The sequence below is a fragment of the Leopardus geoffroyi genome, chromosome C1 (assembly GCF_018350155.1).
Source record: "Leopardus geoffroyi isolate Oge1 chromosome C1, O.geoffroyi_Oge1_pat1.0, whole genome shotgun sequence".
In the NCBI taxonomy this organism is placed as follows: Eukaryota; Metazoa; Chordata; class Mammalia; order Carnivora; family Felidae; genus Leopardus; species Leopardus geoffroyi.
In genome coordinates this window covers 182,731,401-182,758,434 of record NC_059328.1, presented here as the reverse complement: position 1 = coordinate 182,758,434, position 27,034 = coordinate 182,731,401, and the positions used below count along the sequence as shown (strand labels likewise).

Below are 27,034 nucleotides of genomic sequence, written 5' to 3'. Positions count from 1 at the left end.
TTGTATTAACATGTATTTAAAAGAATTGCTGATTGCCCAGTGCTGTTTTCAGCTACATTTATAGTCATAAAAATGCCTGTGGGTACATTCAGCATTATGAATGTGAGGGAAGGAAAAGTTGCTAGGGTAAAAAAATTAAACATAAGACAGTGTCCAGTATTAGGAAATATTAGTAAGTAGCTCAATTAATAAGGCCCTAGTTATATTATTATAATCCATATCAATCCTTTTTAAAAAGGTCATCTCTTTTCTAACATAACTAAATAATAGATATAACAAAACTTAATATTTATCTGTATATTTGGATATCACATTTTGGAGTTGTTGGGCAGGGGACCCAGGATAAGTCTAGATTTTCACAAGTGATACTCATAATTAAGGTGTATGTTTTAAGGTTACAAATTGTTATTCATTATATAGAATTGTATCTATGACATTAATTTAGAATTTGTTAAATTGTCTTTTCTGTCCAGTATTAAACAAGGCATTAATTCTTATTTAGTGCTTACCTTGAATGCTTATATGGTCTCTGCATGAAAGCTGAAATATTATTTGGATAGTGAACACCATCTGCTCTGTATAAATGCAGAGAAAATGCTGAGGCCTTAAAAATTTTGAGCAATAATGTGTCTTGAACCTACAACCAAGTAAACGCTTGATGTGTGAAGAGATAGATTTTTCTGTTGCAAGTGGGTAAGTTGCTGCATTTAGGGTCTCATCATGTATATTCACAGCAATATTTTTTCTCTAAGGCATTTCCAAAGGCATTTACTAATTTTTGCCTATTATTAAAGTAGTACCTGCTTAGTGTAGATACTTTAAGAGCAGGAAAGTATAAATACTGTCATTATCCCACCACCCAAAGATAGCCACTATTAACATTTTGCCCTAATTTTCCAATCTTCTCTTTGCTTTTTTATTTTTGCCACAAAATTATCATGTATATGCTTTTTGTATCTTCCTTTTTGCACTTAAGCTTATATGAGTTAAGAATATTCTTTGGAAGCATGGTTTTTGAGTATATATATCTTATTTTTAGGTATATTTAAACATTGTTGGACTTTGGAATTCATTCATTCAATAAGTTTTTTTTTTCATTATTATAAATTGCATTTCATTGAGCATAAGTCTTTGACTACATCTAAGACCCATATTGACTCAGGAAACTTGAGAGCAAAAAATACTTACTCATAAAATTAGTTCTGTTAGAGTTCTTATGAATACATCACTTTGTAGCTGATATATCATAGCACGAGATAAACATCTTAGATTCTACAGTCTCCCTGAGGTGAACATCAGAGTCAAGAGCCTGTACTCTGTCTCTGTGATTGAATTTGACATGTTCTTATTCTTGTATTTCCCAAGGCCTGATTGATGGACACTGTTGGGAATTTAGCCCAGTTTGTATACATGATACAGTTATTATCCCTTCTTTATGTGTATATGTATGTTTAATATAAATATGATCATAAGCAGGCATATTCATAGACTTTGAGATTTAGAAAAAAATTGTAAAAGGCCAAAGATGACCTGAAAAAAAAAATAGATTGAGCATAGAAATTGGTAACCATATTGATTTTTTTGAGAGGAATATATGGCCAATGTAACTGAGTGCTATCAGAACTAAGAAAGTACATAAATAGTTTATCAAAACACAGTAAAAAAAATAAATAAATAAATAAATAAATAAAACAGAATTTTAAGAGTTGAGTGTAAGCTAACTTGGGGTGAGAGATTTGTATATGAAAACAGTACAAACTACTCAACAGTACCCAGAGACTGTGTAGAGAGTATCTTTAGGTAGAATATTAACAATGTTTACTTACTGAACAATCATGATGTACTCTCATGACAAGCACTATACCAGCATCCTTCATCATGAATTCATCATATTTTAATTTTAATCTTTAGAGTTCTGTGAGTTCTTCTGAGAGTTCTATTATAATCCATGCTTTAGAAGAAACAGAATTCAAGCTTTCTTCACTGGTAATCAGAGAAATGCAAAGTAAATCACAAGATTTCATTTCCTTTCATCACACTACAATAGCCAAATTTAAAGGCCTGAATGGGACAAATGTTGGCAAGAAAATGATAAGGTCTCCCACCTAGTGATAGTGGGAATGTAAACTGGGCATGTAAAGAAGGGACCAACTTCAACTTCAACTGTGTCAGTGATGTTATTTATTTTTATTATATTTATATTTTATATTTATATTTTATGTTTATATAATATTATTATATTTATATATTATTATTATAAAATATGAATATTTTATATTTATATTTATATTTATTTGTTATATTTATTTTTAATTTAAACGAAATATGGCAAAGCAATAAGATTGAAAAAGTGTTATATTTGTATCCCTTCTTATACATTTGGAAATATATATATATATATTTTTTATAAGTAGCTATATTTGTTTCCCACACTGCCATGACAAAGTACTGCAGATTGGGTGACTTAAACAATAAATTTATTCTCCCATAATTTTGGAGAGTAGAAATTTGAGATCACGGTGTTGACAGTATTGGCTTCTTCTTAGATCTTTCTCTGTGGCTTGTAGATGTCACTTTTTCTCCCTGTGTCCTCACATGGTTTTCCCTCTGTTTCTGTGGCCTAATCTCTTTTTATAAGGACACCGATCCTGTTGGATTTGGGCCCCCTGAATGACCTCATTTTTAACTTAATTACCTCTTTAAAGGCCCTAACTCCAAATACATTCACCTTCTGAGGTGCTGGGGGCTAGGACTTCGGCATGTTAATTTTGAGGGGAGGGACACAATTGGCTCATAACAGTGGTGAAGTTAAATAATTTAGTTAAGATCTCATAGGTGGTATGATGGTTAAGTTGGATTCAGACTCAGATGTGATTCAGTCCAAATGTTATTTTCAGAATGCTACGCTGCTACCCTTAGACCACTAGAGATGTACACCCAAACTAGTTCGGTCTTTGTTTCTCCAAAGACCAACACATTTAGAGAAAGAAAAAATTGCTGACTTAAGAATAAAACCACGAAAATATGGAAACTGAAAACACTGAACTCTTATCACACTGCTTTTTAAATTGAATATAGTTGGCATTTGAATTTAGGAAGATAAACAACAGTACATGTCAAGTAGGAAATAAACAGAGGAAAAATGTGGCAGAGAAAGAACAAAAACCCTACGGTGTTATTGAAAGAGGGTGCTAGAAGAATAATACTGGATCTTTTTTTGGTAAACATAGGAGGAAGTCCTAACTATTGTAAAATTTATAGTCTGCAATTATATGAATTCAATTAATGTGAAATGGTAGTTTTGTTAAAACTGAATATATGTAAATGTCACAAAGTTGAAGATAAATATGGGTTCAAGATACAGAACTGTAGAATAAGGTTTTATATACGGTCACTCATCTAACAAAATTATAGAGCTCAGTTCTACCAAAAGAAAAAACTCTTTAAGACCTATGAAAGTTTGAATTTAATATTGAAATGTAGGTAGTCTGTGAAATAAGTTCTGTTTCTTGTAGTCATTCAGATGTCAGTAACAAAACTCACAAATGTGAATTCACCACCAAAATTGTTTGGCCATGAGAAGTTATATTTAAAATGAGTAGTCATTACCCTGCTGTGTTAAAATCTTGTTTTGTGAAGGTATAACTTCAAAGAATGACAGTTTAAAAATTAAATTGAATGGTTGCTTATATTAAAATTTTATTATAACTATTTTCTAAGAATCTGAGAGGTTTGAGGATTTTTATAGTAGTTTTATTATGAAATAAAGTCAGTAACTTAGTTCAAGTACCATAGAGATGATACCAGTTTGTGTGTGTGCTTTTTGTTTTTCTTCCTTCTGGGTAGAATGTGCTGTTTAAAAATCTTTCTTTTCTTTTTTTGGGGGAGGGAACGGTTGTGTCTTACAGCTGTATTTAGAGCTATAAAACATAATGTACATCCTGTCTATCTGAGATAACATCTTTTTTTTTATTGCATTTAAGTTATATCCTATATATTCTCTTTTTTAAATAGGTAAAAATAAGTGACTAAAGAAGCATATCTGGGAGTCATCTAACATGTCGAGGAGAAGATTTGATTGTCGCAGTATTTCAGGGTTGTTAACTACAACTCCTCAAACTCCAATGAGAATGGAAAACTTTAATAATTTTTATACACTTACATCTAAAGAGCTGGGAAGGTAAGGAAATTGTGTGATATGTATGCTGTTTAAATTCACATATTGAGGGGTACCTGAGTGGCTCAGTCGGTTAAGCGGCCAACTTCGGCTCAGGTCATGATCTCGTGGTCCGTGAGTTTGAGCCCCGCGTCGGGCTCTGTGCTGACAGTTCAGAGCCTGGAGCCTGTTTCAGATTCTGTGTCTCCCTCTCTCTGACCCTCCCTCGTTCATGCTCTGTCTCTCTCTGTTTCAAAAATAAATAAACGTTAAAAAAAAAATTAAAAAAAAATAAATTCACATATTGAATTTTCTGGGTCTATAGTTTTATAAAATTCACTTGATCATTTTAAAAAATGATTGGAATTCTAGAAAGTCATCATCTCTTCTATTATTATACAGGATCTAGTTTTAACTGACTTGGAAATCAAATCTGTAGAGAGTTAGTAAGCTTGTATGATATATCCCACCTAGCTTAAGAGCCCCTGATAGGAGGTCAGGGTTCTTAATTTGAGGTTGTGCATGGCAACAGATAGCTTAGCATAGTGGACTGTCAAGCAAGTCCAAATCCGGGCTCCGCCATTTCCAAACTGTGTGACCTCAATTAAATTTCTGTACCTCTTAGTGCTATAGTTTCCTCATCTGAGAAGTGGGGATGAAGATAATTGTATCTATCTTCTATGGTTGTTATGAGGATTAAATTAGTTAATATTTGTGAAGTAGTAGAATCTTATTAATTTTTGTTAAAATTTTTTAAAATTCCTAGGATATTGTGCTGGGCTACAAAACAAATAAGGAGGGTCTCCTCCTCTTTTTTCCTAAATTAAACAAAAAGAATTAACACATATTTGATGGTATAATTCTGTATGACAAACAATGCATGTTCTATAAGTAAAACCCTGTACTTAACACTAACACTTACCTGTTTGGGCCTGATGAGAGTGTAAATTCCTTAAGGCCAAGGGGCAACCTGGGATTCTGCAATTTAGTACTACCATTTTAATATATATGGAAGTTGTAAAAATAGACTAAGATATTTATGTTATACGTTCAGCATCTTTGAACTTTAAATTTAGCAGAGTTGAAAGATGGTGATCAGTTTCTATCTTCGGTTTGATTTTAGTTCTGGAGGTAAATGTTTTGCTTATCTTAAATTAAAATGGTTTGCTAAGTCTGTGTTTGTATTGATAGATCTATAGTAAGATAGTATGATTGATTTTTATCTTTGAAAATCTCAGTGTGAAAACAACAGTTGACTGGACCATGAAAAGTAATTCTGTTCTTGGTGATCTTTTACAGGAAGGGTAACAAGTCCTAGCCTTATCAGTTGTTGGATGCAGTCTTTCTTTTGCAAAATAAGGATGATAATATCTTCTTCATTAGACTAAGGACTAAATATGAAAGCATTTTTCATAATTCCTGGCATATTTATTTATTTAATTTTATGTACAAAGTGTCTGGGTGTTTTAATGGTGTATTGAAAGATACAGTTTTAAAAACCTTTCAGGATGTTTCTTGGAAGGGGCACCTGGGTGGCTCAATCAGTTGAGTGTCTGACTTCAGCTCAGGTCAGGATCTTGTGGTTTGTGAGTTTGAGCCCATGTCAGGCTCTGTGCTGACAGCTCAGAACCTGGAGCCTGCTTCGGATTCTGTGTCTCCCTCTCTCTCTGCCCCTTCCCCGCTCATGTTCTGTCTCTCTCTCTCTCTCATAAACATTAAAAAATTTTTCTTAAAAAAAGAATGTTTCTAGGAAATTGTTTAGTTCTAAATCTGTAATTATTTCTGTTTGCATTATAACAGGAAGGAGTAAGTTTTACTTTTAGTTGCCTGTATCTCACATCAAATAGTGATAGAATCTTTGCACTGGAAGGACTTTGGTGGTCAGTGGTGGTCTAATACAATTTACGCAGCAATCTTTCCTATACTTTTCCTGACAAGCTGTTTATCCAGCCTTAATTTGAATGCTGCCGTGATGGGGAACTCATTACCTCAGAATGTATCTGTTCCATTTTGTGGGTGCCTCTTAGGCACAGAAGGGTCTGTTTTCTACTCTACTAACATCTACCCAATAGATGTGGTTCATCTTTTGTAGCTGCATGTAATGTCCTTGTAAAAATTCTTCAGAGATTTGAATATGGCCAAACACTGCCAGTTTCCTTAAATGCTCATATTATGACCTAATTTCCAGACAGCCTTCCTTGATCCAGTTACCTTCTTCTGGACTCCTTGTATTTTTCATTGTCAGTCTTAAAATGAGGAGGCCTAGAGTGTACACAGTTTGGTCAATATCTCAACATCTAGAATGCTGTAAAGGTTTATTGAGGTAGCTTACGATTCCATTGGGAGTCTTCTTTCTTTTTTTTTCAACAACCATGTCAAATATATGTCATATAGCATCATGTAGTATATTAGTAAAAAACACATTAAATTGGAAGTCAGTTGACCTGTCTTTACTGTGGATCTAAAGTTGTGTGATCTACTTAGTTGTGTGATTTCCTTTTCGTTGAGAGGGTGGACTAGATGTCTCCAAGTTTCCTTCTATTGCAAAGATGTTTGGCAACTGCTTTGAGCAGGTAACTGAATATAAAAAACTTTGAACAGTAAACACAATAAAGGGGATCTTTTCCATTTTTCTAAGTTATATTTTGATCAGTAACTGTACATATATTTATTAAGTTAACTTTGCAAAATAAGGGATATTATGGGGGCTAGAAAGTCTATAGAATACTTTTTCCTTTGAGAGATTTGTAGAACCTAAACTTTGGGGAGGATAGTATTAATAATTACATTGTTTTATAAATGAGGTACTATCATAAATAACAATCATGAACTTGAATCAGGTGTATTTTTTAACATTCTAGAGCAAAAACTCTATTATAATAGACTCTGATTAAAACAAACTCAGATTGCTAATATCCCATCTTCTAATATCTTTATGAAAGAGACCTAACATTTTTCTTTGAATTGATATGGGCTAATGAGTCAGATGGTAAATTTTGATATTTCTTTTTTTATTAAAAAAAAAATGTTTATTTTCTTTTTGAGAGAGAGAGCAGGGAGGGGCAAAGAAAGAGAGGAAGACACAGAAACTGAAGCAGGCTCCCAACTCTGTGCTATCAGCACAGAGCCTGACGTGGAGCTCGAACCCAGGAACTATGAGATCATGACCTGAGCCGAAGTGGGAGGTTTAACCAACTGAGCCACCCAGGTGCCCCTTGGTATTTCTAATTAGTAAAACTTGATCAGTTGGAAATCATGATCTTTCATCTGTCAATAACTTGCTTTAAGTTCTTCCACTATTGCTACTAACTTTAATATCCTATACTAATGCACAATTAAAATTAAGATCAAAATACTGTTTTTCTTGAGGCTTTACATTTTGAACTATGTAAACATAATTCTAGCATGTGGTGTGAACTACAAAAGTCTTTTAAATCAAGTTGATCTTTCTAAATCAACTTTTTAAAATTTAATTTTAAGATGTTAGTGCTGAAGAATTTATTTTCCTTTAGCAGACTAAAAGAAAATATGTAAAAGTTAACAGTTCGTTTTAGACTATTCTCAAAAAACTTTGCATTGTTCCTGTTTTTTAACATGTTGGGTATGTTTTTTTCCACCCCTCCCCCAACTGAGGCAAGGTTTCTTAGGACTTCTTGTGGTTAGAAGGGTGAGGCAGATGCAGAAATAAACGTCAGCTTCCTTTGTGGCTCACCCTCCCCCCCTCCTTTCACATTTTATCGTCTATTCTAGAATGCAAAAGGGTAACTACTAGCACTTTTCACTGCTGGGAAATCTAGTCAGCTTTGCCTTTTTAGGGTATGAATTAAGTATTGATGTTAAGGGTATTTAATTTTCTTAAATATTTCTGTTAAGTTTGATACAGGAAAATTATGATAAAAGATTATTTTTGTTACTTCTAAACTGCAACTAACATTTTAGAATAGGAAATAAATACTCTTTCCTTCCTAAGTCATCTGATAATTATGGTAAGAATATTTACCTTATTTAACAGCATGTACATTTATATATATGTAAAATGTTATTGGAATTTCAAATAACTTTTAAAAATATAAATGCCTTAAGTACAGGATATAAACTAAAATAGCACAGTGTAGGGTATTCTAGTAGGTGCATAGCTCTTGCATTCATTCAACAGATACTTCAGTTCCTGTTACGCATTAGCAAAGTGTACAGTTTATAACAACTGTAGTAATTAGAACAGACAGGGTCTCTGCCTACATGGGACTTTTACCCAGTGGTAAGCACTGACAGGTAAATAAATAAGTACCAGCATCATTTGGTCACTTTTGTACTGGATTGTTTAAAAAAGCCTCATAAGAATACATGAAACAATGAGGTTAAAAAGTGTTACCAGTTAATTTTGCTCTTTGTTCCTGAGAAAATTCTGGCTTATAGATGTAATTACAAAATTGCAGCAGAACTTAATTGTCACAGTTGGTAGTATAAACTATTTTTTTTTTCAGATGGACAATTTTCTTGGCTAACTAGTTTCTGTTTACTTAGTTTTACAAGGTGAATTTCTGTATAAAACTCAAAATTTCCTTTCTGTTTTAGACACACTTTCACTTCTAAATGTGAGTGAGAATTGGCAGAAGTGAGTTGCACTTCTTAAAAAATGATCTTAAAGGGAGGAATTGTTTTGTAGTGATTAGAAGAGAAAGCTAAAAATTCACATTCCATAGTTTAATTCTCGGCACTCCAATTCCATATATGATGTTTCGTGAGTCATTTAATCTTAGTTTGACTTGATTTATCCAGTATAAAATCTATAAAGGGTAGTTCGAAGACAAAGACTGATGACCTTTTTGTATGCTCATTGAAATGCATTGAATTGTATTGCTTTTGCATATGGTGAGAAAGTGCCTTAGTTTAAATTATATATGCCAAATCTTAAATGAAACGTTCTTTCCAAGAATCAGGCTTGTGCATGCAAATTTATTGAGTTGTATGTTTTGATGAATGTAGAAGAGTCAAATTATAGCCTGGTCACTTCTTTTGGCATTGTAGCATACTTTTTCAGCTTGGTTTCCTGTCCTTTTCACTGGCACCAGTTTTGAAGAAATGTGGGAAATAAAGAGTAGGAATCCTTGTCATCCTGGCCCTTGAGAATAGCAAGTAAAATAACAATCAAGCAATTTATTTTGTTCCCCACTCCCCAACCCCAAATACCAGGTTTTCCTTGCTGAGCACCTGACATGTGTTAGAAGTCAAATTGGAGAAAGAAGAGTTAGGGAACAAAAGTTCTTCTCTGAAGACCCTTTATTTATACTTCATATGTTAGTTTGAGCCTTAGGATATAGGTTCTTAATCTTGGATCCTGTGGACTCATGTTTAGAAGGTCGATAGATGGGCTTTGAAGTCTGAAAACCCTCTGGAATTGTATGTAAAACTTTCTGTTTAAGGGCATGCGTACATTTTTTTGGGTAGGCAGTCAGTTGCCTTTATTAGTTTCTTAAAATAGTCTTATTCAAAAAAGCTCTCGATCTTTGGGAAATTAGATTTTGGGCAACTATACACTTAGTATAGTGTAAATTTAAATTTTGGCTGAGATGCTGAGCACTTCTGTTGGAGAGAGCTAAACACCTACTTATTCCTAAAATGATAAACATGACCTTAATGGGTGTATTTGTACTTAGCTATTGATAACTATTATTAATTTTCTTAGTTGATCATGAAGTGTCTCTGGATACTCTCCGTAGGATACATATACCTCTGTTATCTGTTACAGGCTTCATAGACTACTGGCCAATATTAAGAGATTTACTGGAAAAACAACTACTAAATTAGTGATAGAAAGTTTCAAAGATTGTTAAACATGGTGCTGAAAGGCAAAGCGATTACACTGATACAATGAAATGCCAAATACCCACTTTTGCTTTAATTTTAATTTTTTATTTTGGAAGGAAGCTGTTTTGATTAGAGAGTTAGTGTGGTACCCTTTTAAAGGTACAGTCTTTGGAAATAGACTAAGATACATATACTCTCTGGGCTCTGCAAAACAATTTCATTGCTATATAGGATTGTTATGATATTTAAACACAAACATTTATAACAAGAGTATGGCATGGAGTTGGAATGCAAATGAGATCTCCCCTACAATGATAATGTATTATATTAACAGTGATGAACAAATACAGTTATGTCTTATCCTGTTTTTACATTTGCCATTTTAATTTTTCTGTGATAATAATATAAATTTCATAAAAGTATATGTAGTATTTGATTCAGTTGAGAGAACATAGTTCTCAACTAATGGCATAGTTGTTTGAAAGGATTAATTCTAAATTGGAGTTGTAACTGTGTGTTATGTTAATATTGTTCTTTTTGGAAAAGTTAAAATTGACTGTCCTCATTTTCCCCCCAGAGGAAAGTTTGCTGTGGTTAGACAGTGTATATCAAAATCTACTGGCCAAGAATATGCTGCGAAGTTTCTGAAAAAGAGAAGAAGAGGACAGGATTGTCGAGCAGAGATTCTACACGAGATTGCCGTACTTGAATTGGCAAAATCTTGCCCTCATGTGATTAATCTTCATGAAGTCTATGAAAATACCAGTGAAATCATTTTGATATTGGAGTAGTAAGTATATACTTTAATAAATTTAAATAAATTTGTAGTACTTATTTTAATTGGTGGCATAAAGGTGGCTTGAAATGTTAAGAACAAGAATGATAAAAGTATGACAAGAACTTATAAAGATTTGGGGGCACCTGGGTGGCTCAGTCTGTTGGGTGTCCAACTTTTAATTTCAGCCCAGGTCATGATCTCACAGTTCATGAGATCAAACCCTGCATTGGGCTCTGCACTGACAGAATGGAGCCTGCTTGGGATTCTCTCTTACTGAGTCTCTCTGCCCCTCCCCCACTTGCACACACACATGTGCTTTCTCTCTCTCTCAAAATAAACATTTAGGAAAAAAACTTGTAAAGATTTCTGTTGATAAAATATTAGAGAGACATGGTGTATATTTGAATATTTTCACATATACACAAAAACTAATTAAACAGTACACACAAAAAAACCCAAATGACATCACAATGCTTGAGGAATGTGGTGAAACAAGTATACTTTCATTGCTAATAGCATAGAAAGTCGAAGAGTTTTTGTGCAGAACTACCTGATGGATAAATAGAATTGAAATCATTTATATAATTTATCCATCTATTTGAAAAATACATCCAAGGGAATGACTCATGGAGAATAGAAGGGTGAATTTGCATGAAGGTGAAGGTGTGCTTGTCACATTGTTGAAGAAACACATTTACTTAGTATTGTGTAACTTGTGAAAAACTGTTAGGAATTGTAGCAATAAGAAATAAAATATATCTCTTCCCACAACTCAGTGAAAAGCTAAAAACACCCAAATAGTCAACAATTCATCACATTAAGCATGGGGTAGATCATGGTTAAGCCAACTGGCCGGTTAATTAGTATATTCACATGTGACTCTAAAATAGTACCTTTATGAGTGACAGTGACACATTTATTATATGTATATAAAATGTGTTTGAACATTTACAACAATTGGAAAAGGTTAGCTAAATTTATGTTTAATATGCTTTTAGGGTCTGATAATTTTTTATAGAAGAAATCTATTTTATAATAAACTAAAGAGATTAAGTATTTACTTCAGAAAAAAATGCATTATAAATACAGTAATTCTTTTTAGTGGTTAACCTGCATCGTTGCCTTTTTGAGTGTAAAAGTATATTATGTAGCCTAGGGGCATCTGGGTGGCTCAGTCTATTAAGCTTCTAACTCTTGATTTTGGTTCAGGTCATGCATGATCCCAGGGTCATGGGCTCTCTGCTGAGCTCATATACGGGGCTTGGGCTCTCTGCTGAGTATGAAGCCTGCGTAAGATTTTCTCTCTCTCTCTCTTCTGTCTCTCTCTCTCTCTCTCTTCCTCTGCCCTTGTCTCCCACTCATGCTCTTTCTCTGCCTTTCTCTCTCTCTCTAAAATAAAATAATAAAAAACAAAAAGTAATATAGCCTAATTTTAGTATTCAGGTATTTTAAAGATGAGGAAGTTTGTTTATATATTTGTAAAAAGTATGTTTTTATACCAGGAAAGTTGATTACCTAGAATCAACTTATAAATATGAAAATGCTTATTTTGCAAAATGTTAAACTGGCAAGTAGTTCATTTAAGAATGAATACTATGGGGGCGCCTGGGTGGCGCAGTCAGTTAAGCGTCCGACTTCAGCCAGGTCACGATCTCGCGGTCCGTGAGTTTGAGCCCCGCGTCAGGCACTGGGCTGATGGCTCAGAGCCTGGAGCCTGTTTCCGATTCTGTGTCTCCCTCTCTCTCTGCCCCTCCCCCGTTCATGCTCTGTCTCTCTCTGTCCCAAAAATAAATAAACGTTGAAAAAAAAATTAAAAAAAAAAAAGAATGAATACTATGGGGGCACCTGGGTGGCTCTGTTGGTTGAGCGACTGACTTTGGCTCAGGTCATGATCTCATGGTTCATGTGTTCGAGCCCCGCGTCAGGCTCTGTGCTGACAGCTCAGAGCCTGGAGCCTGCTTCAGATTCTGTGTCTCCCTCTCTCTCTGCCCCTCCCCTGCTCAAACTCTGTCTCTCTCACTCTCTCTCAAATATAAATAAATGTCAAAAAAATTAAAAAAAAAAAAAAAAAAGAATGACTACTATGAGGGTGCCTGGGTGGCTCAGTCAGTTAAACATCTGACTTCAGCTCAGGTCATGATCTCACGGTTCATGGGTTTGAGCCCCACATTGGGCTCTGTGCTAGCAGCTCAGAGCCTAGAGCCTGCTTTGGCTTCTCTCTCTCTCTCTCTCTCTCTCTCTCTGTTCCTCCTCTGCTCATGCTCTCTGTCTCTCTCTCAAATAAACATTAAAAAATTTTTTTAATTAAAGAATTAATACTATGTACATTTCCCATAAAACAACATACTAAGGTATAATATAGCACCTTCAAAATAAATTAGAATCACAGAAATGCCCAGGATACTATCAGTCTGATTTCATTTTTCATATATTTTGTGATTATTTTTGTTAGATTAATCTAACCTTTAAAAAGTTATCTACTTGGGTATTTTGCTAAGCAAAACAAGTCAGTCAGAGAAAGACCAATACCATATGATTTCATTCATATGTGGAATTTGAGAAATTTGATAGGTGAACATAGGGGAAGGGAAGAAAAAATATAAAAAAGAGAGGGAGGCAAACCATAAGAGACTCTTAAATACAGAGAACAAACTGAGGGTTGATGGGGGTGGGGGGTGGGGGGTGGGTTAAATAGGTGATGGGCATTAAGGAGGTCACTTTTGGGGATGAGCACTGGGTGTCATATGTAAGAAATGAGTCACTGGGTTCTACTCCTGAAGCCAAGACTACACTGTATGTTAACTAACTTGAGAAAAAAAAAAGTTATCTACTTGCATGACACTGCACGTTTGAAGTATGTGAAAAGGAGCTAACGTTTTTCAAACATAGTAATGGAATACTAGTTTTAGAGAATGAATACATAGGAGCATTGAGTACTTTCATAAAATTTTCTTTGGGGGATTTATCTAAATAGCAACAAAATACATCAGAAAATTTTGACACATTTTATGGTTGGATTTTGTTCATACTCTGAAAATTGATTTCAGGTACCCTGCCAAGTAAACTGAATTCCATAAGGACACAACTGTACCTTATGGCTGAAGTGTATAGCAAGCACTCATTAAATGTATAAATGGATTAAAATAATTAAAAAAAAATTTTTAATGCTTATTTTTGAGAGAGACAGAGCGTGATCAGGGGAGAGGCAGAGAGAGAGGGAGACACAGAATCTGAGGCAGGCTCCAGGCTCTGAGCTGTCCACAGAGAGCCCAATGTGGGGCTTGAACTCAAGGACTGTGAGATCATGACCTGAGCCAAAGTCAATGCTGAACTGACTGAGCCACCCAGCACCCCTGAAATAATTTATTACTAGATCAACTAAGACCTACTAAAATTTATTACAAGAATTTGGTTTAGTTCTTATTACTTTTTGGGTAGCATTGTCACATCAGATAATTTCAAAGGTAAAAATGTAGCCAGGGAGACTTAGTTATTTTCATAAGGTGGCATAATTTTTTATGTGGTGAAAGTAGAATGGTGAAATCTTTTACTCTAATAACAATTACCAATCTGATCCCCTCCTCAAGTCATCCTACATACTTTTCTTCCTTGACTTTTTTGGTACAAAATTTAAAATCTTCAAAGAAGTTGAAAGAACAGTATAATCAATACTCATACTTTTCAGTTTGATTTACCAATTGTTGACATCTTACCACATTTATTTAGCCTTTTGAAAGATGTATAACACATAGGTTTACATGACAGTGTACTTCTACTAAAGTACTATTATCACACACAACATATATACAAATACATACGCGAATGAAGGCAAACACTCCAAATTTCTAAATTTGTTGGTTGATGTCCCATCAGAGGACAACTCTTCTAATAGACAAAAAGGAGGTGTACCTGAATATGTCTTCCAGGGCAATGATAATGGTATATAGGTGTCTTTTATCTCTATAGAGATATTTTTTCCTCTCTAGTCACTGCTCTTGGGTGGCTTGTTTGAACAAATCATCTGCTTGTCTACTACTCACTGCTTACATTTATTCTAGTTTCTGCTGACTTCTGTAATCTGCTTCTTGTGTTATCTGTTCATTCCCTCCTCTTAGCTCCTCTTCCTAATTTTCCGTTTCCCATAGTTCTACCTGTGTCCTGCTTATATGGGAAAAATGGCAATCCTACAAAAGACATTGGTCAACTTACCAACCTAAAAAGAAGAGACAATCTGATTGGCTGACAATCATAATATTTGTTTGATTTTGTTACTGAAACAAACAAAAAACCCTTAGGATACTTCTGGTTATAAAAGTAATACCTATACATTGTGTTAAATTTAGAGGATATAGAAGATAGAAATTATATGTAAACTGGTTACTTTTATGGCACATTCCTATATTTTAAAGTTATTTTTATTTTTTGGTCTGTGAATAGATACCTTCAGAAACAAAGGTTTTTCTTTTCCTTTTCTTTTCCTTCTTATGACTGCTCATACATATGACATGCTTCTTCCTCTTGTCAGTCAGCGAGACTTCTGAATTTCAGTTTCAGCTGCTCTGAAGAATGACTGCCTATTCCATCATTCATTCATTCAACAAACCTTTATTGAACACCTACATGTCAGACACTGTCCTGTTTTACCACATAGAATATGCTTTACTTGAGATATTCTTTTTTTTAAATATTTTTTTTTATGTTTATTTATTTTTGAGAGTGAAAGTGAGAGATAGCATGAGCCAGGGAGGAGCAGAGAGAGAGGGAGACACAGAATCTGAAGCAGGCATCAGGCTCTGAAGCACAGAGCCCAATGTGGGACTCGAACCCATGAACCATGAGATCATGACCCGAGTCAAAGTCAGACACTTAGCCGACTGAGCCACCCAGTCACCCTACTTGAGATGTTCTTAAATATACCTTATAAATTTTTGAATAACCATCTGGGGGTGGGGGAGGGTTTGCATTTTTTTAGATTTAATCTTCAAAAAAAATCTATGGGTGCCAGAGTGACTCAGTCGGCTGAGCGTCCGACTCGATTTCGGCTGAGGTCATGATCTCAGGGTCAATGGGATCAAGCCCTGTGTTGGGCTCCACACTGGGCATGGAACTTGCTTGGGATTCTCTCTCTCCTTCTGTCCCTCTCCCCTGTTTGCACTCTCTCTTAAAAAAAAAAAATCTATTGAGCTCAGTGATGACTCTGTTTTACAGATGGTGAAAGACAAATAAATGACTGATCCTAAGTTATATTGCTGGTAAATAGCAGATTTGGGATTTAAATTTATATCATTTGATTCCAAACCAAGGGACTTTTTTCTATGCTTTTGTCAGCATTGTTTAGATTTTCAATTCTTTTAAAAATAATAAAGATTTGGGAAGCTACAGTACAAGATACTGGTTAAGAATGCAGATTTTTGCCCATATCATACAGACTCAGGTTCTGGTTTCCTGTTTACTATGTTACCTTGTACAAGTAGCTTAACTTCTTTGTACTTGTTTCTTCATCAGTCAAATGGGAATAATAACCCACATAGTTGTCATGAGAATCAAAAGTATATGTATCTATAGAGAGAGACTAGATAGCTATAGCTTTTACTTAACAGTTTTGCAGTATTTGAAATTGTCATTTTTAGGTCAATGATTTTCCAAGTTTCTATTTGAATTTTATTTCAGTGCTGCAGGTGGAGAAATTTTCAACTTGTGTTTACCTGAGCTGGCTGAAATGGTTTCTGAAAATGACATTATCAGACTCATTAAACAAATACTTGAAGGAGTATGTTATCTACATCAGAATAACATTGTACATCTTGATTTAAAGGTAATGTACCATATGATTTTAAGTAATACAGCATCTTTTTTCCTTCTGCTCTTGGGATGCATAATTGCAAGCTGGATTTGGTAGGAAGCAACAGTCAGATTATGACTCTCTGTACTGCACTGGGTGCACTTGTGTATGTGTGCTACATGGACTTAATTTTGTATTGGCAGAGAAGAGAGGACTGCATGTGCGAGCAGATCAAATTAATCACTGGGCTCTTAAAAACCATCATTCCTCCCTGTTCTAATTCTTCAATCATTGTACCCCATCCCACTCTTACATCCTGGATTTCTCATCTTGTAAAACTGCCCCATCTCTAAAATACTCTAGTCTAATCTCCATCTCTGAAGATAACTAACTAATAATGAGCACTAGGCTCATTTCTTTGCTCCCATTATATTCATTCATTTTTCCCTTGAGATGTTTAGTCTTTTGGCCCCTCCATTTTTGCCCCCCAGACCATTCAGCCCCCTTACTCAAGCCCTGAAATACCATTTTAAACTCTTACGTTATTATCCTTTCTCTTTATCTTTCCTCCACAGCCACCCAAAATCTCAATCTGTGTCTTATTTTTTGAACATTGGATTCTTCTCTTTCTACATTGTCTCCCTTTGCATGTGATCCTTTGCCCTTCACTACCACTTTCACCATAATGATGATTCCCAGTTCTCTTTCCTATAGCCCAGACTTCTCTCCTAAATTCCAAATTATTTTCTTCAACTGCAAATTAGGCACCATTTGGGTATCTTGTACAAACTTTGTCTCAAAATTTGTCTCAAACTAGACTTTCTTTTTCTTACCCCATTTTCAAAAGAAAAAACATGTTTGTCTGTGTTGGGCCCCCCTCTGGAAGAGGGTAGTGTTAAGTACCTAGCAGCCCTGCCATGTCCCCTACCAATAAGATATTGTAAAAACAACAATATGGTACATATCAGGATGATCATGCCCCCACAAACTTCCTGTTGGGTCTTTCTCCTGCTAAGGATAAACCAAGTGTATTATGTAACACCACACAGCACTTGAGGTTGGGGATGGGAAATAAACCTGGCTTTGTATATCCTAAAGCCTGTGGTTGACAACAGTAGATCTAATTACCCTTACCTCTTCTCCTTTAATGTCTCTGTGATTTAATAATAAACAAGCATTGGGTTTTCCTGAAGTTAGACTTAGAATTCTTCTCACAGACTTTGGGAACAGGACCTTGGCAACTATTTGGGTTATGACTGTGGCAAGGAATTTTGTAGTAGACTTCAGTAAAGTCTCTTGGTTCTGGGAAGCAATGGGTGACACCTTCCATGCATCAATATATCTTATTGTCTAAGCTAATAGACCCAGAACCATCATACTGAACCATTTTCTGTTTCTGGAAAAGTATACATTTTTTATTCCTTCATACTTTCTTTCATGCTGTTCCCTAGAGTGCCTTTCTAACTGGAATACTCCTATTTATTCTGTAAGGTTCAGCTTAAATATCATCTCTACAGCAAAAGTTTCTTAGACTTTATAATAGGCAGAATTAAGTAATCTTGTGTTTATTATTCAGTTTATCTCATAATCACTCAATCTGTATATTCATCTAACTTTGTTTTCATCCAAACTAAGAATCCTTTGAGTATAATTTTACCTTTATTTATCATTGAGCATAAAGCTTTTGCTAACTAGTAGTTCAGTAGATGTTTGGTGAATGACTTAATGAAATGTGTAATAGCTAAACATTTAATTTACTTCCCATCTGAGACTAGTATTCTTTTATTGTTGTATATTACTTACCAATTTTTATTGTGCTTTATTTAGCCACAGAATATATTATTAAGCAGCATATACCCTCTTGGAGATATAAAAATTGTAGATTTTGGAATGTCTCGAAAAATAGGGAATGCATGTGAACTTCGGGAAATTATGGGAACACCAGAATACTTAGGTAAGAACTTCCTTTCATTTTATACACCATTTTGAAATTTATCAACTAAATGTTATCTCTATAAAGCCATATTTTAGAGCATGTAATTCCAGGATTTATTTGATTCAGGTATTTTAATGCATTGAAATTTGGTTATGACACAATAAATGAACTTTAGTGAATGTAGGACCATTGAGACATTCACAACAATTCACATGACATTGGACATGTAAATTCAGAAGTTAATGTTTGTGTGTAACAGTTTATTACATAAAGAAAAATGGGTGAAGGGGAAGTTAGGGAACAGGAGAAAATGGAAAAAAGAGGAAAACAGGCAGTCACATGGCCCAGTCATTTTTACCTTTGAAGCCTGGGTGTTGGATAAATGTCATTTCTACCTCTGTCCTGGTCCCAACTCTGAAGCTGTTTATAAATATACATCATCTTCAGTTTTGCAAGAATTTTTAGCAGGACTACTTGCTTTTTGTTGCTGCTGCTTAAAAATGTGAGGTTTTGCCTAGGGTTGTAAAAGGAGGATTTTGAAGAAAAAGGATGTCAAAAAAAGATCCTATAGTTAGATAATCTGGGAATATTGTACTATATCAACAAATAAAATCATGCAGGTGAAAAAAATTTAAGTTATATGAAGCAGCACATAAATTTAAAGTATTTTAATTTATAAAATTCATCTTTTTGCACTTTTTTTGTTGTTGCTTATATTGATACCCCCATGCAAGTATTGAAAAGATACAACTACACAGAACAGGTGCGACTCAGCAAGGCAGCTGACTTTCCCCAAATGAAAACAAAACAAATTACTAACTTTTGAATGCAAATAGGGACTATAGTGTCCTAGAATAAATGATTGTAATTATAGATAACGCAGCTCACAGAAGTATGTATAGGGTGGTACGTTGTGTGATGGACAGACTGACAAATATATGACTCAAAGTCTTTATTAATAAAAATGTTAGGCTTTAGGAAATAATTTTTGTGAAGCAAAGTGATTATTCAAGCATAAACCCTAGTTTGGCCTCTACTAATTTGAAATTTATGATAATCACAAGATATAGACAATGTATTTTGCACTTAAAAAGTTGGCAGGGAAGGAGATGATGGGAAGTTAATTACATAGGAAATTAGGTTTTTGATAGTCTAAGAGGGATATTTAATCTACTTGAAAATGTAAAGCCCTTCCAGAATGCATAATTTACTCATAATGTTGTTGTAAATATATATGATTCTCTTTACGCTGAAAAGAAAAACTTAAATCAGTATAATAAAATAACACAAACTAATTCTTAACAGAGTAATCAAACTACAATTTTTAAAAAGATTCCAGTGTCTAAAATTTTACTTCTTCATAGTTGTTTTTCCTGAGATTGATTTAATGATTAAAAACATTCCTCCATAGCTACTGGTTATTCCAAGAATATTATTTGTGCTTTTGAACCTTCTGAGTATATATATAATTTGCTCAACATTAGATATGTTTAAATGTCCAATCACAGGATAATTAATATTATGCTAAATTTCTATCAATTTGATATTATTCTTTAAAATTAAAGCAGTTTTATTATTATAATTATATATAATATATATTATAATTTTACATATATATACCAAATATATATAATAATTGTAAAATAATTTTCATGTTTTTAAATTTGTCAGTATTGAATTTGAATTTTATCTTTGCTTTCAGCTCCAGAAATCCTGAACTATGATCCTATTACTACAGCAACAGATATGTGGTAAGATTTTGTTAGTTACCTAAATGCTTTCATTAAAAGTTTGGTAGAATATATATTCTGGGTTTCTTTGATTCCAAAGAAATGTAAATAATAAGGCTTTCTATAAAAGATTTTTTTGAAGTATCATTACTGTGCCACAAGAAGGCATTTACCTGTACATTCTTTTTAAGTAATACTTTGGCTCTGAGCCAAAGGTATAGAAATAAATAGGAAGATCCCTTTCCTGAAGGAAGATTCGGTCTAATAAAAAACGAAAATAGTTGCAGTACTGTGTGATATGTTCTGTAATAAGGTAAAATACTTAATGAGCATGGAGGAAACAGTAGACAAGCACCAGATGGGAGATACCTAATCTAGGTCTAGATGAACTGGAAAGGTATTTGGTATGGAGAAAATGAAGTCAGGTTTATACAAAAGTTTAGTTTTAGGAGATTATATTCCTAGGGCATTGTGAGTTTCTGTGGCAAGCAAAATCATATTTTGAATATCAGATGTCATAAGGAGTAGAACGGGAATTGATAGTAGAACTTTAGCTGGGAACATGGTGGGGGTCTGACTCCATAGTCCAAGTGGAAGAGTTTAGACTTGTTCCCTGTGTTCCATGGAACTGTAATGGGTTTGCCAAGGAAAAAAGGTCCTACTGCTAAATAAGTGGGAAACATGCACTGTATGTGTTGTCTTTTTCTGCCTCCTGAGCATCAGACTTCTCGTGAATGTGTTTAAAGCTTTGAAAAGTCTTGCGATGAAAAAAAATCCACCTATCCAATTTTGTACTTTGCTAAACTTGCAGACTCTGTTTGCACAGAACTTCTGTTTATGTCGCACAGATCGTTAATATGTCTTTGGGTCCCATTTAGGAAATGCTGCCCTTTGAGCAGCTTTGTGTACTCAATAAGGGTGTCTGAATGAAGGGCAGACTATAGATATCATGCTATATATTTGATATATTGTATTTATAATTATGTAACATGTATATTCCCCTTATATTCTTTTTCTGTGAGGCAGACTTTGAGATAACACAGTTATTTTAGTTTTAATAATATAGGAAATTTGAAAAGCAATTAAAGTCTATAGTTTACAAGTTCTGAGGACAGGAATCTGCCAAGTATCAATTTTACTTTATATAAATGTTTTCAGATTAACATATGTTTTAAATTCCCCTCTTCTCCCTTCTTTGTTTTTCAGGAATATTGGCATAATAGCATATATGTTGTTAACTCATACATCTCCATTTGTGGGAGAAGATAATCAAGAAACATACCTCAATATTTCTCAAGTTAATGTAGATTATTCAGAAGAAACATTTTCATCGGTTTCACAGCTGGCCACAGACTTTATCCAGAGGCTTTTAGTAAAAAATCCAGAGTAAGTTATAACATTAATGTGTTTAAGTACAATTACAAAATGAATCCTATGTCTGTTAAGAAAGATATATTCTAAAACAGTATAAAATTGTTAGAAGTATGCTCTCAAGTTTCAGATAAAATGGGAAGAGAGGTGGTATAAGAGATCATTAAATACCAAATCTATAAGTTCAAACATGGTAAATACAAAACATACAGCAGGAAATTTTGGAGTGAAGAGAAGATTTGGGTTATTTCTCTCGCAACCTGCTACTAAACCCTGAAATTCCCTAAAAGAAATAGAAGGTTTACAATACACGTGGCTGGCCGCGATAGAGTTTGTTGTGACTAATCTGTAGTCAAGTAATTATAGTTATATGGGAAGTGTAAATTACTGATTGTCAAATGTTTAAGAATCAAATGCTCTTTGACCACCTGCAGAAGAAGGGGATTTGAAACCATGGTTTAGGACTCTTACTTCACTCATTGGCAACTTCAGAGCAGGAAAAGAAAAAGTTGACCTCCCATTTCTTTAACCCAGAGCAGCCCCATTTACTTTAAAATGCCTTGGGCTCAGATCCTGGTTTTGTTGCTGTCAGGTCTTTTATCTCTGACCTTTACTTAATCTCCTGGAGGATTCAGTTTCTTATCAGTTTAAGGAAAAAGAACTCACGGGTTTGCTAATTATTTTATTGGCTTAATGCAAATCCACACAAATTTTCACTGGCCATGTTTTGGACATAAATGGTTATTTAATAGTAGTATAGTAGTAAAATTATTCTTGCTTCTGGTTATTTTCTTAGTTTTTTCCTTAGGTTCTAAAATTTTAAAGTGAGCCATTAAGTTTTTAAAATCAAAAAACGAACATAAAAATTTCTATAGTGAGTAAATTACTTCTTTATAATCAGAAAAAAATGAACATAAAATGATCATAAAAGATGAAGATAAAGACTAAGAAAACATGTTGTAATGGAAATGGTGATTGTGTTAAGGTTGTAGGTCTGACTATAGATAGGTATTTTCCTAACTTTTGAAAAATTGTGATATTTGACCATATTATTTTCAAAAGAGAAAGCAAAATGTAAAAACTCAAAATACTGGATAAACATCATTCAAGAGCAGCCTGTATTTTTGAGGTTTAACAGTATTGCTTTTAAGAACACAGAATAATAGATTATAAATTACATGTTTTCCTTCATAGTTTCATGTCTTTATCTCTTTAACCCAAGGAATTTTATAATTTTACTAATTTTTACTTGTGAGGCTTAACATATGTCCTCAAGCTTTTTGTCTAGTCTTACCTGTAAGCTCCATGATGAATTGAATTTTCAGCACATGTCAATATTAAAGAAACTCTAGGTACTACAATTTTAGTATTGTTATTCCCTCTATACTATGAATATGTGTTATTTTCATAATAAATAAAAAAAATAAGTCTATAGTGTATCAAACTGCAGATGTTTCCCACTTGATTTTTAGTTCTCCATTTTCACTTGATGCTTTCTTTTCAAAGGAAAAGACCCACAGCAGAAATCTGCCTGTCTCATTCTTGGCTACAGCAGTGGGACTTTGGAAACTTATTTCACCCTGAAGAATCTTCCACTTCCTCTCAAAGTCAGGATCATTCATTAAGGTCCTCTGAAGACAAAACTTCTAAATCCTCTTGTAATGGAACCTGTAGTGATCGAGAAGACAAAGAGAATATTCCAGAGGATAGCAGCATGGTTTCCAAAAGATTTCGCTTTGATAACTCATTGCCCAATCCCCATGAACTTGTTTCAGATTTGCTGTGTTAGCACTTTTCTCTTTGACTTACTGGACTGAATTTGGAATTTGAAATCTACTCCAATGTGAGATCGTGGTTTGTAGCTTCATTTATGGCATGTTTATTTTGTAAATGCACTTTTGCATAGAAGTGTTTTAATGCCAAATTATTAGTAACAAGCATAATTTCGTTTCCTGTTCTGAGATACTAACTCTTCAGAGAAGAAAATATTTAAATATATGACAAAAATAAAGCTATGCATGTGAGTTTACATGTTAATTGAAGAATTCAAGTTCAAATGGATTTACCAAAATATTTTACAGGTGAGGAAAACATTGATTCGGGTTTATATTATGGTTGATATAAAACTGAATAAAACGAAGACATTTGAATTCAATAGGTTCTATGAGGTAAGTTCTATATACGTGCCTCTACTGACAAAATTTTATTAGGATAACAATGTCAAGTTTAAGCAAGAATATTTACTATTTTTATAGATGTGGGATATTTTATATTTGAAAATATTTCAATCACAAATATTTTGAAACTGCCTAAGATTTCCAGGATATATGATCTGCTACATGAGACAAGTCCTTTAACCAGAGCAAAGATGGAAATTAGAAACCCAATTAGGGATATTCTATACAAGTTGGAGGAAAAAAAAAAAAAAAAGGCAGCATGGTATCATTTTTTTTTTTTTTGACTCAAATGTATTGCCCTCTCTCATCATACTTCAGATTTAATAAGGACTGAAAGATGGAGACTTAGATTGTACACAAGTGTAGAGGATTTTCAACTTCCAGAATTTCTGAAGTAGAAGAGACTTAAGTAAGACTGCATGTGCTCTATTTTGGGTGGCCAAACATATTTATTAATTTGAGCGTAGAAGAAAATGCTGACTTATTTCAGCAACTTACAGAATTTTAGATGTTTTCTAAGTCTTAGGATATAAGCCAGTCATTCAGAGTTCTAAAAGTATACATAAAAAAATATCACAGTACCAGTAAGACTGTTAACACAGTGCCAGAGTCCACAACAGCAAGGTGGATGTGATCATAAAACCTGATGACACTATGCTCTTCTAAAGTTCTTAGGTAAAATTCCAGTGAGTGATGAGGCCCAGCAGAGGGCCATCTGCAGGGTGGCCTTATAATGGTCTTTTGTTGGAACCAATGCAAGAGTCTAAGGACAGAAGGGTGGCTGGTGACTGTTTAGTGATAATAAAGGAAAGTTTACTCCTTTTATGGTTATCTTTGATGATTTCGCAGCTGGTTACTATCAAAAATTCTGTTATATTATCATGTTAGGATAATTACCTCATGATCATGTTACTATATCAAATTAAATTATATTTTGACAAAAAAAATTCTTGAGTTTTCCCCCCTTGAATTACATATTACTGTAAAGTCTAACTTTCTGAAATTTGACAAGACTCCAAATAACTTAAAACTGTTTTTAATAGCCATCAGTTCACTTTATTTGACTAAATGGTGAATTCCTTTTAAATCTTTAGCATGCCTTAAAGAAAAAGTTATTTCTACTTGTGTGTGTATATGTGTATATGTATAGGTGTATGTATTTATGTATAGATAGATAAAATATATAGTCTTTAGACAACTTTCTCTTAGAGATTCTTTGCTGTACTATATTGTGTTCAACTCAGGTGCCAAAGGAGCTCTCTTCTTATGGACATGTAAATATACATTTAAATTCTTTAAGAAATAGTTTGTTGGTTCAATAAACTATCCATTGCAGAAGCTAAATTGGGCTCTTGTATATCTAAAACTGATGAGTTTTTTCTAAATTGTAGATTGTCTAGTTATTTGCCTTCCATATTAAGCTAATGCAGGTAAAATATAGCAAGCCATTGGTGAAAGAGGATTTTTACAAAAGATCATATTTTATTTTTAAATTTCTAGAGGAATTATGCCATAGTAAAAATTAAAAATAAAAAAATGTTTGAACTTTAAATTATAAGCTGATTCTTAAAAAATATTTTATGCCAGCTTTCTTTTAATATGAAGAATCTTAAAATAGTTCATCTGCTGCCCCTTAGTTACTAGAATACACAGAGTTGTAAATTTCCATACCTTTTTTCCTAGCAATTTTTATTATAAAAATGCAACAAGGAGTTGCACAAACAGCATACAAATCCAGTTTTTTTCATAAAGGTTAATTTAAATATTTTCACTGTTTGAAATGTGAAAATAAATTAAACCAGTATTTAGGGAGAACTTGTTGACAAATGACTCAATTCTTATTCTTTTTCTCCCAAGGTTGAAAACAAATATCAAAAGTAGATGATGTATCTCATTAAAGCAGGAATCTTAGCCCCTCTGAGGTGACCAGATGTCAGTAATGCTTAAACACATCTGAAAATTAATGTTAAATTGTGGTGTGTTTATAAAGTTTAATAACTTTGCTTTTTGGACAGATAGGATTAAAAAATAAAGTACAGATGACAGTTACAATTGTCATTTTAATTTTTTCCCCACGGTCAAATTAACTCTGAGCAGTAAATTTATAGGGGCACTTTAAAGAAGTAAGCAGTATGTGTTCTACAGTCTGTAATGAGATTAGGCGCCTGTCCCAGAAGGTACATCAAAACATTGCTTCCTTTAAAGAAAGTCTTGTTATAAAAGGTCAGCTGATTAATGATATAGTTCATTTTTATTCTGGCACAAGTTTTTTCTTTCATTTGGGATGGGTTGCTAATAGCTCATGGACCAGACTTTGAATAGCTTTGCTCTAAACAACATTTGTAAATTGATATCTTATAACTGTTTACATTTCTTCTGTCTATTTTTGAATTTAGATTTTTATATCCGTCTTGGAAACTTGTCTTTATTTGTTGTTGTGTAAACAATTGTTCTTTAATTTCAAATTGTATTAAAATTAAGTTATCTGACTTCCAATTTGGAGAATTATTATCAATTTAGAATTTTATAAGACTTTAAAGAAGTTCAAATTCTAATTGTAAATTTCACACAAATTACAACTGCCCATCTTAACTTTCATTAAATAACTGTGTTGCTTAAGCATATGACTGACATTATTATAAATACTTCAGAAAAAAAGTATATATATATACACATATATATATATATATATATATATATATATATATATATATATCAACTTAATGATCCTTTTGGTTAAAATTAAAAAGTGCTTTTTTACATTGTGATGGTCTTTTGCTTTAAAGTATTTCTGAGTTTGTTAAGCAAACTTCCTTGCCTGGAGGTCCGAGCCTTGACACATGTCATTTTTGAACTCCTTTCCAGTACATATGTGTTTATTAGATCCTGTCTGTTAAAAAGCCACGTAAATTTGAAAACAAGTCTATTCTCTGGTAATAACTAGATACTTTCAGAAAATGTTAGTAAGTGGCAGTGTACTACATGTTGCATAAGGATGAATAAGGGATTTTTATTTACCCAGAAATGGGTGAACTGTTTCTGTTGTGTCTTTGTTTTTAGTTTAAATAAATTGACTTTTTAAAAAAGATGAATAAGGGATTCTTTAAGAAATGTATAATCTGATTATATACAATCACATCACTTACTGTAGTTCTATTCCAGTGAATACTAACACATTGATAGAGGAAATACAGGGTTAGGTTCCTACAAGCTTCTGTTTATAACATTTTTGCCAACTAATCAGTGCATAACCTTGTTTTATGTAGGTTTTTATTTAAAAGGATCTTATTTAATAT

General features: G+C 33.5%; 1 protein-coding gene across 2 annotated transcripts in view; it reads left to right on the top strand.

The window, feature by feature from the left end:
• The window catches only part of STK17B (serine/threonine kinase 17b), a 32,251-nt gene extending 5,425 nt beyond the window's left edge, over nt 1–26,826 (top strand). For both annotated transcript variants that reach the window (XM_045480581.1, XM_045480582.1), the window contains exons 2-8: nt 4,015–4,180; nt 10,542–10,754; nt 16,413–16,557; nt 18,352–18,478; nt 20,163–20,211; nt 21,397–21,576; nt 23,068–26,826. In XM_045480581.1, coding sequence (XP_045336537.1) covers nt 4,059–4,180; nt 10,542–10,754; nt 16,413–16,557; nt 18,352–18,478; nt 20,163–20,211; nt 21,397–21,576; nt 23,068–23,350 — 1,119 coding nt within the window. In that variant the 5' untranslated portion in view covers nt 4,015–4,058 and the 3' untranslated portion in view covers nt 23,351–26,826. The remainder of the gene's footprint in view (nt 1–4,014; nt 4,181–10,541; nt 10,755–16,412; nt 16,558–18,351; nt 18,479–20,162; nt 20,212–21,396; nt 21,577–23,067) is intronic.
• The last annotated feature ends 208 nt before the right edge of the window (nt 26,827–27,034 follow it).